General features: G+C 41.0%; 1 protein-coding gene across 1 annotated transcript; it reads right to left on the bottom strand.

Moving 5' to 3' along the window:
- Window positions 1-10,583: 10,583 nt before the first annotated feature.
- On the bottom strand, window positions 10,584-12,027 carry LOC146456037 (adenosine receptor A3-like). Its single transcript, XM_085093572.1, has one exon. It carries the CDS (start codon window positions 12,025-12,027, stop codon window positions 11,086-11,088), a length of 942 nt encoding a protein of 313 aa, XP_084949698.1. The 3' UTR covers window positions 10,584-11,085.
- Between the last annotated feature and the right edge of the window lie 150 nt (window positions 12,028-12,177).

The raw sequence follows: 12,177 nt of genomic DNA, 5'->3' as shown, positions 1-12,177 counted from the left end.
ATACTATAAGACTCCTATAACAGATAACTAAAAACATCTTAAGAACTTTTCAGGCTCAAATTGACAAAAATAATAAGAACGTTCAACCTCAGCCCCAAAATTAGACGTTCTTATAAAAAAAGAGTCTATTTTAGTTTAGGCAACTAGTTTACGTACTGTATGTAGAATTACCATATCTTCTCTAGTCATTAGCATGGTCCTGTTGTACCGATTTATTTTATCAGTGTGCGTTTGCCTTTACTGCAATACTGTATTTCTATAAAAAATATGTCCCTACTTATCGAAAGATATGACGTTATGTTTTAAGTCTGGTAGAGGTATTTTTGAGTTAGTGATGCAGGTATATTCGGAAAAAAAAATATGTGTTCTCCCAACAGAAGTTGAACCTAAGACCCTCTGATTACTAGTTCGGATGTTCTCATCATTGAGCTACTGGAAGGTCGTGGGAACCAGGCTATTAAGGTGGCCCGAACCTATTTATTGGCGCATTACAAACATTTTTGAGTAGCGGGTTTTCATAAGAAAGATTTAATCGATTTCTTTGATTTCTGGCATCCTAAATGGAAACTGTCTGAATTTTACGAAAATGCTATTTGTTTTTTGTTGTTTTGTTTGTCTGTTTTTTGTAAGGGTAAAAATGTTTGCGATATCAGGTTGTTTTTAAAACCTCATTTTTACAATCAAATGCCCATAATTTTGAAACCCGACGACAGATTTATGCCTTTCTTCTTCAAATGAACCTTAACACTCTCAAGTTTCACATCTTTAAGTTTCAGGAAAATTGTGACCATGCAACTCATGACACAATATGCTAGTTACATTTACTCACAAAATGCTATGCTATTTTTTTATAATTAGTGTTACCTAACGCTTACTTAGCGGAAGAATGAAGGTAGACCATCGCCCATTTCAAAGCTTAGAAACTTGGTAATCGGAGCGTACGGCAAACACAGCCAGCGTTTCAAGAACCAGATCTCGAACCAGACCTTTATGCTGCATACGACGTAAAATTATATATCTCATATTTATCCGACTTATCGCATGTTTATACCGTTTTTGCCAAAAAAAAAAAATACTATAACCACAGAAATGCCTTACCAGTTTTCAGCACCGTACGTTCCTTTTCTGAGGAGAAATAACTTGAGGTCGCTAAGTAGAGTAACTCGTAGCTGTCCGTTTTTCAACTGCAATAAAAACCTTGATAATATATTCAAGATGTCTGGCTTGTTGAGACATTCCTCACGGGCAGTTTGCCACTTGTGAATTACGAGTCTTGCCTGTGAAAATCTGTTTCGTATTAATACGATATCGCCGGCGGTTTTGCTTCGCAATTTCCAAGTGGCAAACTGCCAGTGAGGGATGTCTAAACAAGCCAAAGATCTTGAATATCCAGGCAGACGTTCTTAACATGACATGACATGATATCTTTATTTGAATAGGGTAGCACCTTCAGCTAATTTACAATGAAATTACTGTTATCAACGGAGGCCCTATATACAAATAATATCATATGCTAAAAAAATCAATAAACTATAACTAAAATTATATGCAGAGAAAAACAACGACAACAAAAAAAAACAAATAAAATAATAATAAGCTAATTCTCAAATTACCATTATATACAATACAGCCATGATAATAAAACGACTTCTTGCTTGCTTCTTTCCCAGGTTTGTGATGCCACTACTCTAAACCGTGCTAAACCATAATAAGGTCTAGAAAATGGTCTGTACAGGCTTTGACTAGTGGCAAACCTGGTATTATATTTATGGATATCAGAAGCTAGGGAAACAAGATCATGGAGTGCAGGGGTGTTTCTTTTTTGTTGTATTGTAATTTATGCACAAGGGAAAAATTTTAAACTTAAAAATGTTCTCTAGCTTAAGGATTTCTAATAGAGTAAAGTATGGTGTTGCATTTTCTCTTTTGTGTGGAAAGAAGATGCAGCAAAGGTAGTTATAATGGCTTATTTTTTTCTTTTTTAATTTGGTTTGGCATGGAGTAGCCCAGCTCATTAACCCGTAATTTAGATACGGATATATGAGCGTATAGCATAGTTGTTTAAGCGTATTCATAGAGACATAGTATCTAAGTTTATATAAAATTCCAATGTTTTTTGTTATTTTGTTGTTAAAATCCAAAAGAAACATAAAGATCTTTTGTCCATTCTCCCCTCCTTGGCTTGAGTGTAGTTCTGACAACGTTCAAAGTCTTTCATCTCTTAGTTGGACTCCAGTGGAACACATTTTGAAAGGCGGTCTGACGATGGTGTCCTTGCCTACTTGAAGTTTCACTACTCGAACATGTCCATCGTGGCCTGGAAAAACTTCTAGCATCCTTGCAAGGGGCTAATGAGCCCGGGAGCTTTCTGGCGAGATTGCGAGGACTACATCACCCACTTTTAGATCGACTCGCGTTTCATTTCATTTTTGACGCGCGTTCAGCAACGGGAGCCACTCTTTTAACCATCTCTTCCAAAAATGAGAAATTAACTCCTGGACCCGCCTCCACCTTTTGCTCGGGTTAAAAGCTACTTCATCAACGGTTTCTGGAGCAAATAGACCTCCTGCTTGTTCATGAAGGAAGTGGTTAGGAGTCAAAGGTGTTACGTCTTTCAGATCTGCGGACTGATATATAAGAAGACGGGAATTCATCAAGGCTTCTACCCCTGTAATCGCAGTCCAAAATTCCTCGTCATTGACCTCTGGATTATCAGGAACTGCGCGGATGGCCCTCTTAGCTCCCTCGATCATAGCCTCGTGAACCCCTCCGAAATGTGGCGCCAACGGTGGATTAAAGATCTACTTCACTCCTTTGTTCGCTGTTTGGTCTTGGATCTTGTTCGTGTCCAGTCCACCCACTAACTCCCGAAGTTCAAGGTCCGCTCCAATGAAACCACGGCGGCTTGCCATTCGAACGAAGCATGTCAGCTGTCAGTGTCTCTACCAAACGCCATCTCCAAGTGCACCGCGCGACATGTTAAACAGGTGAATAGGCACAACCAGCGTTTATGTCGTCGCTTTCCTCGCCCCTGGACGGTAATAAACGGACCTCCACAGTCAACTGAAACTTGTGCAAAGTCTCGAAGAGGAAATCAAAGACGGACAAGGGAAATGGGGGCCATGATCTGTTGAACAGGTTTAGCGTTCCGTCTCTTACACTCGTTGCATTCATTTTCCCACTGTCGGATTTCCTATCCAGTACTTGGTGGACAGATTTGCAAGGATGTGGTTTGACCCTGTGACGTGATGCCCAGCCTCGCGGTATCGCTTTGTTGTCCAACGTCTTGTAGTATCATAGGAAACCGCCTGTCTAGGAAAGAAACTCTGCAAATCGCAAGCGTCTATCACAGCGAATTAGGCTCTCTTCATCCAAACGAGGCGCCAACTTGATCAAACGGCTCTTTTTTTTAGATAGGCTTGTTTTTTGGAAGGTCGTGATACTCCTTAGTAAATTCTGCTCGTTGGGCTTCGCGGATAATTCTTCTTTGAGCATCTTCTACCTCTTCAGGAGACAACGGTCCTCTGAGACGCTCTTTATTGGTAGATCTGTAGTTATTAACGAACCTTACGAACCACGAAAACACTCTTGAAAGTCCTGTCCTACTGGACAAACGTGAAGGGTGAAGTCTCCACTTGCAATCCTGAGACCGAGGGGGGTAGTACAAAGTTCAGCATTGGCGTCGATGTGAATTTCTTCTTTGCTTCTGTTTTGGCCTCCGATCCTTCCGCGATCTTAGACTTAGGCCACTCCGATTCGTCTTTTGTTAGGAAATCGTGTCCTCTCCACCAGAGTGTGCTATCTTTGAGACGTGAAGCTGAGAGACCTCGGGAGGATAAATGTCCTTGGAATTTCTCTTATTCTATTTGCCACGAATGGACGATACTGTTTGCCTTTACTTCGAACCCAAAACAGGACGTTCATGCTGTCTAGGAATGCTTATGGGTGTTGAAGGACAAAACTCTTGTTTTGGACGCGATGATACGAACACTGTAACAGCCTGAAGCATATTCGCATCTTAGATAACTCACTGCAACATAAGCTTCACTTGATGCATCAACGAAGGTTTGAACTGAAATAAACTTCCCTGGTTTTGGTTCTTGAAGATACCTTGGAATACTGACTTCTTACAAAGTCTCTAATCAACGGGATCGTCCCAATTCACACCTTTTGTCCACATGTCTTGCAAGAGGCCTTTTGCATGCACACCAAAAGGACTCGCGAGGCCCAGTGGATCGAATACTCCCGCTACCTTCCTCAGGATGATTCGCTTGGTAAGTTCTTCTTCTTCCGACGGTTTTTTTACTTGAAAGTTTAAAACGTCTTGCTGCACACGCCATAAGACTCCAAGGGTCTTTGTGGTTGGCAGGCTGTCTTTAAGGTCGACCTCCAAGGCCCTAAGCCCCTTGGGAATGACTGCAAGTACTTCCCGTGAATTCCTAAGCCATTTTCAAGCTTTCATTCCAACTTTCGCCGACAGATCTCAAAGTTCTCGTACCAGCTGGACTGCCGTTTGATCATTTCTCACAAAATCTAATGAGTCATCAATGTAAGTTGATTTGGACACGGTGGCAGCAGCAAGAGGAAAATCTTCCTGATGAATTCTTGCGTTTTCCTGGGAGACGTACTGCGCACGAAAAGTAGCCGAAAGCGTCTCCGAACACTACTCGTTCAAATTCGTAGATGTCAGGTTTGCCATCAACTTCCAAATTCCTCCAAAGAAATCTGAACTTTGAACAGTCTTCTGTTGGGATACGGATCTGTAAGTACATCTCAATAACGCCACAAGTAACAGCAAGAGGGAAACGGCGGAATCGAAGAAGCACGTCAAACAAACTGTTTAGAAGTTTAGGCCCCCGATTAAAGTTCATCATTTAAATACTTTCCTTGGAATTGGCACTGGCATCGAATACGATTCTTGTCTTTGTTGTCACTCTCTCAGAACGGCAGACCGGAAAATAAGGAAGATGCCAGACCTTCAGAGGTTCTCTCTCCTTCTTGTTAATCTTGCGAACATAACCCTTGTCTACGTACGAAAAGATGATTTGCTTGTAGTCTTCTCCCACTAGAGGCTGACGTAATAGACGTTTTTATGTGTTTCTCAGTCGACTGCAAGCCATTTCGAAGTTTTTCGGTAGCTTAGGTGAGTCCGGCTTCCACAGAACGGCCACTTGGTAACGTTCCCCATCGTGAAACAAAGATTGACTCACTTTCTCAAACGCGATCTTCTCCTCAGTTGTCATTATTTCTGGCTTGGAGTGCGAGATTCCCAGAGTTTCGATTTCCCATAATCGCTCCAATGAGTCATTGATTTCGTCGAACACCGGCGGTGGATTTTTTGTGTGGGTGACCAACAAAGGACCACCCCAAAAGGCCTAGTCTTGCTATAGGTTTTCCTGAGTTTCCTCTGACGTCACATTTGGAGAAATGGAGATCTATTTGGTTCTGTCCGATCAATACATCAACCATCAGGTCAGTAGCTGGGTCTGGGAACTTGCAAACGCTCAAGTGAGGCCAACGGCCTTGGTACTATTGCCAGTCAAAGATTTTGCACCTCCCAGTCACTCGACGAGGACAAGTCAGGGCTTTGAGGGGTACTTTTAGGTTTCCATCACAGCTCTCCAAGGTGAAACGGACAGGCGTTGAATCAAATGTCTCCACATTCTCACTGAGAACATTGACCAAAACTTTCTCGTACGTGGCAGATAGACCGAGAGCTCCAGCAACCTCCTCGTTCACATTAGACACGGTACTCGCATCGTTCAGGACGGCGTTGACTTTAATCTTCTTACCATTCGCTATCAGCCATACCGGTACAGTTCTTAAAGATACCATTTCCTTATATTACGCAGAGGTTAAGGGGGTAATTTGTGAGTGCTCGTCGGACCCTTAAATAGTGTTCCCGGCAGTGTTGTCAGAGGTGACGATTTAATGCTCTTTGAGAGGAAGAGAAAGTATCTGGTAAACTAACAACTTCAGTTGGCGTTTCTTGGTTTCTTAATTCTTCTGAAGGATGAAGCAACTTGTGGTGATTCCTTCTACAGCCACGAATGCCGCATTCTCCCGATCGGAACCAGTTCTTGCTTTGGTGACTATTAGAAAAACATCGGAAACGCAGTGTCTTATCTTTAGCGATTCTCCGTCTTTCCTCGACATTTTCGTCTCTGAACTGCGGATACGCCCACATTCCACGACTTCTTTCACACAGGTCGCACTAAGGCTGGTTCTGGGGGTGCTCTTGACGTCTCAGTTTAAAGTAGTAAAGGCACGATTCTATCTACGGTCATCCTTCTTGTGCTTCCCTTTAGCACTGAGCCCTCTGATGCTTTCCATGGCCTTAATTTCGTACTCTGATTCCTCGACAACCCAATCTCGAAGCGTCTGCAGTGACACCAACGATGATTTTTGGAAGCCCAACTGAAATATCTTGACAGCATGGTCTTTGGAAGTTTCTCCACAACAAGAGAGAAAAGAAGACTACCAGGTTCCAAATCACTCACACGATTGTGTTCACGGAGAGTTACGACTATGGTAACGAGGAAGTCTGCGAATTTCTCAAGTTCCTGAATGTTTCCCTCCTGGAGAGGCTTAACTTTCTTGATATCTTTTAAATAATTTTGAAGTTGTCTTCTTTCACCACCAAATCGACGCCTTAGAACGCTTCTTCGTATGCTCCCTCGGAGAATCCCAACTTCGAAATTGATGAATATTTCCACAGTCTTTAGTGGATGAAGATGATGATAATTTATATTTCATCACAGACAATTCATTAGCTACATAACAACTAAATAACTGAATAAATCATTACAAAGATAATAGTGATTCACTAATAAAGGATGCAAGCACTTGTAAAAATTAAAACGCTGCTTTCACTAATGCCGTGCCTTAAAGTACTCTGTTTGAGTATACTTTTGAATTGCTCAAGGGATTCTGTCACATGGAAGGCTGTTCCATAGTATGGCGCCACTGTAGCTAAAGCTACTATTTTAATAGTTTGTGCGCGCTAATGGAACATTGAGTCCCTTAGGTTATATGTAAATTGTCATTTTTCAAATCTAGAGCATAAACTGTCTGGAGCCAACCCACGCAGAGACCTATCGTAGAAGTAGCAAAGAAGCAAATTGGGCCCAGATGCCTCCCATCCCAGCTGACAAAGAGGTTGCTGGTATTAAACGAAGATGTTCAGTTGTGTTGAACCGACGAGAGACGAAAAGGATAATTTAAGGGTTGATTAAATGGAAGCCATAGAGCCTGTCCATAAACCGGCTTGCAACGATAAATCTGTAGAGAAGAGAGAAAAAGTTTGGGTTCAAATTCTAGTGGTTTACTCCACACAAAAAACCAATGAAAATGAGGAAATAAGGACACGTTAGTTTTCCTCAACAGCTCAGTGAATAACTTGAATGTCTACTGATATACGAATGCTGAATGTAGCTACAGATACAAAAGTTCAATGTTATTGCCTGACCTACAAACTGGAAGATCTTTTCCTATTAGCAGTTAATTTAACATTTCCCTAATATTTCAATGTCTTAAAAGACTTACGTTGTCACGGCAAGCCAGGCCTAATAACTTCACCTCCATCTGTATCTTACGGCATTGCAGCAACATTGCCGTGAGAGCACCGTTTTTATCGTATTTTGGCGCTCATAATTTGTATAATAGATCATAAATGACGCGAGTAATAAAAATCAATTTTTGCACCTCAATCCCCGCGCAATTCATCACCACGAAGATTTCTTTGATACAATCAAAACCCACAATTATCTTCCTACAATACAACGACACTGAATGAAAAGAAGACACGTTTGGGCCAGAGAATCTTTTTATTTATTTCAAGAACGCTTAACCAAAGGTAATTGTTTTGCGCCCCAAAAGAAATAAGTTTTGGAGTGAAATGGCAAGAACGACACAGGAGTAAGGGATTGAAAAAATGGAGGAATTTTAAACGTTAATGGATTTGGTGTCCGTAGAGGCCCGCAGCGATAATGTCAGCGACACCGATGTGTGTCCTGAGCAGGAGTGTCAAGTAATGATTGTAGGCATCAGAGCGCCAATCATCGTGATGCTGGAGTAACTGTTCAGGGACACCGGCCGCCAGGACACTACGGACACAGGGTCCTTGCACGGGACCTACAGTAATCATTATCTGAACAGGGCCTCAGAGTCCTTTTCACATGCATACTTTTAAAATCTTGAGAGTGAAGTCTTGAAAACGTGTCTGAAATGATCTTGTTTAACAAAGTCTGAAGCTCAATAAACAGGGAAAAACAACCCAATGTGCTTTGATAGAAACGTAACGGGCTATGTGCAGCTGTATGTAGCCGATGAAGTCGGACTGTAAAAAACTTTGTCAAGACCGGCTTACACTGAGAAGCAAGAGTAAATAAGTTATACGGGCAAACCTGAACCATAAGAACGACAGCGAAACGAACTCGCGGGCTTTGTGGATATAAAGGGTGGTTCGATGATGTTGGTGGTAACTACGTTCCACAAAACTAATCAAGGAGATATCCTAAGAACATTCATTCTATGAAGCGACCCAATTAAACATCCCTAATACCTTAGACAACAACGAATAAAATTTGAGTATCATGTTTGCAAAACCGTTAATCACTTTTAAAAAGTCTCAGTCTATAAAAATAACTAACTAACAATATCACCAATAACGACTAGGTTCGTAGCAACAGATGTTTTAATGCCAGGAACAAATTTTGCGGTTCTTTCAAAAAAAAAGCTGTCAAAAACAGCTCCCTTATTTTGCAAATAGCAGCTTGGATTAACGAGAATTTCTAAACCCCTAATCAGACCGATGAAGCGGTGGGTAATTGTTCGTTAGTAAATCACCTTATTTAACTGTCAATGTATTTAGCGCAGAGCACTAACTGGAGACACTCTCCAGATCGAACTGGAATTTAGAAGTGTTGGTTTTTTAGAAGAGGGGGAAACTGGAGTTTGGTTATGGCGGAGAGTAAAAAATATTTTTACATACGAGAAAACTGAGATGATTAGGCACAGTGAAAGACCTATGTTAAGAAACCATAAGAATATATGGTGACTCAAAAAGTACACTGATGCACAGACAACGGGCAGAATCCAAACACTAGTTATAGTTCCATATGTTCGCTTCAAAGTTACAACTAGTCTGTATCTGAGTCCTAACAGCAGGGACAAAAGTCTGTCCACGCTTATTGCAGTCAGTGTCAACAAAGAAACTGAACACAAAATGATTCCTGTGACAAAAGAGGCATCATATGCAAAGCGACAAACGTCCCATTGTTCCGCAAACCGGCACCCAACAAGACGCCGGCAAACGTTCCAGAATAATACCAACACACAGATCAGTTGTCGCTAGGGTACGAAACAAGAGTTTGGACGGCGCATGAAGTGAAGACTCCTTGTGAAGAGCAACTAGGATCAGAGTGTTCCCCAGAAATGCAGTAATGGACAAAAAACTGTTTATCACTGAAAGACATATAAACTGGTTGTGTATTCCTCCAGTAATCTCTGCTGTGCAAGCTTGTTCTCCGAAGGATTTATACTTTTCATCTTCAGTTAAGTTTATCATGGCTATGTTGCTGCGAAACGAGATGAAGTGAAAGATTCGTTTACTGACAACGGAAGTCTTAATATCAGGGAAAGGTCAAATTAACTGAGTAGTGCTATAAGTTATTTCGTAAATGCGCAATAACTAGCGGACCAAAAAATTACTTTAGTTCTGACAATAATTATACCGACATATGGTCAGAAATTAAGCTGCTGAAAATCCGCCGTGCGATGCTCACCCGCGGTAAGCGATTCCTTTTTATAAAATCCCCGTCTCGCTTTCCGGCGTATAAGTAGAACTTCTGGAGAATTTCTGCTCGGGTGTCATTTCTTCAATTGGTGTTTTACTCGTCTTGAAATAATGCTGCAAAATATTAGATTTTTCATCTTTTACTTTCTGGTGCTTGACAGTTTACGGTAACTTTGATTCAGTTTTCGCCTTAAAATATGAGGTTAGAAAGATTAAATAACTTATCATTTAATCCCGTCAAACCGAACTTTGTTGCCATTTTTGTATTTTTTGTAACAGCCGCCTCGTTTACCGAAATAGTTTCCTCTTAAGTGACCATGGCGAAACGGGAAGCCGTCTTGTTTCTCTTCCGCTGCTTGGAGATAAATAGTACTTGGTTAATCACCTCCGAGCTAGCCAATCAGTGCGCGCGAAAAGCACTATTCACATGTGTGGTATATACTAAACTTAATTAATTACAAAGAGGAAAAAAAAGTCAAACAGCCGCCCTCAACGAGAAAAATCTTATTGTCAGCCTGAGGGGGAGGAAGTTAGGGTCATTTTGTTTCTTCAAAACGTCCGTTTTGGTTGAAAATTTCAACGACTGTTAACCATGAATCCCTTCCCATTTATACCGACCAGTTGTTACAAGTTTTTAGAGAGGTCGTACTGCTCACGTTTTATCATTCCTCCAGTTACATTTTTTCTCATATGTTTGACTAAATCCACGTGATGGCCATTAAGACAAAGATGCACATCTTCCTTTATTGCCAACAACATGATTGTCAACTCGGGTGGGAGCAGTAGAGTTACTTTACTTATTCAAAAAGTCCGATTAGGAACCCAGTGGTACAAACGCAACAGACAGTCAAAAGATCAAAGAAAACGCAGTGTGTGGCAACACCGCGGTTTTACAGTTTAGCCAGTAACAATTTCGCACTTGTAGTTGTATGCTTAATTCCTTCTGTAAACATTTCTAGAAAAGTGCTGTTTGAGAAACATACATTACGTCTTCACTTTCGGTTGTGTATATGTCTTCCTCAAAAACCCAAACTTCCTTTTATTGCTTAATGGATTAACTGCTGCAAGTTAATAGACAGACTGTGCCGTTTGTGTTTAATCATCGCTCCTGTGTTTCAAACGGATCTCTCTGTCTCTTACGTTTTCCTTCGTAACTTCGTAAAACACAGCGTACCTTGCATCTCAAGACGAAACCTAGAAATTATAAAGCTTAACCTTAGTCATAAACCTATGCTACAAACTGGAGAAACTAACAGTTTACGTCAACTGATATTGATATTAACTTGATATTACCTGCACGAAGAGCAGCAAAGTTGTCTCAGCGTTTCCTTCACTGCCTGTTTCACTTCCCTCATCTTCCAGCAGTAAAGAATCGGGTTTAATGAGGAGTTTAACATAACTAAAGTCTCAGTAAATTCCCTAGCAAGAAAAAGGGCTGAAGTTGGCTCCTTTTGATCAGTCAAAGCTAGCACTATACCATACGGTAGATAACAAACAACTAAAGCCAACTGCACCCACAGTGCACTGAAGACTGTCTTTCTGTATCGCGCTATGTTGAGTGCAGCTGTTTGGCTCGGTTGTCCTTGGTGAACATGATTTTGTACTTGAATTTGATTATGACGAAGAACAAAGAAAATTTTTACATAAGAAAAAACTGCAAAGACTAGACACACCGACAGACCTATCTTACTATACCATAACATTATTTCACGATTCAAAAAGTACATTAATGTGAAGACAATCGACAGAACCCAACAAACAGTTACAGTTACATATGTTCGCTTCAAAGTTACAATTTGTCTGTATCTGAGTCCTAACAATAGGGCGAGAAGTCTGTCCACGCTTATTGCAGTCAGTGTAAACAAAGACACTGAACACAAAATATATCCTGTGACAAAACCTGCTGTAGATGAGTAGCGACAAATATTCCATCGTTCGCTCACTGCAGACATCCAAGAAGTCACAGCCAAAGGTTCCAAAATGACACCAACACACAGATCAGTTATCGCCAGGGTACGAAACAAGAGTTTGGACGGTGCATGAAGTGAAGACTCCTTGTGAAGAGCAACTAGGATCAGAGTGTTCCCCAGAAATGCAGTAATGGACAGAAAACTGTTTATCACTGAAAGACATATCACCTGGTTGTGCATTTCTCCAGTGATTCCAACTGAACAAGTTTGTTCTCCATATAATTTGTAATTTCCACCTTCAGTCAAGTTTATCATGGCCATCTCACTGTAATGCAAGATACAGATGGAGGTTCATTTACAAAGAGTCTGGCTTAACGGCTACGAAAGTCTCAATATCGCATGAACATCAAAGTAACTGCCAATTGTAAAAAATCTCTCAGCCAATAACATTGAGCTTTTGCACCTGCAGGT

The sequence above is a fragment of the Pavona decussata genome, unplaced genomic scaffold (genome assembly GCF_977016875.1).
Source record: "Pavona decussata unplaced genomic scaffold, jaPavDecu1.1 SCAFFOLD_262, whole genome shotgun sequence".
NCBI classification, from domain to species: domain Eukaryota; kingdom Metazoa; phylum Cnidaria; class Anthozoa; order Scleractinia; family Agariciidae; genus Pavona; species Pavona decussata.
Note: the sequence above shows the minus strand (reverse complement) of the source record. Positions and strands in the feature narration are given on the sequence as shown.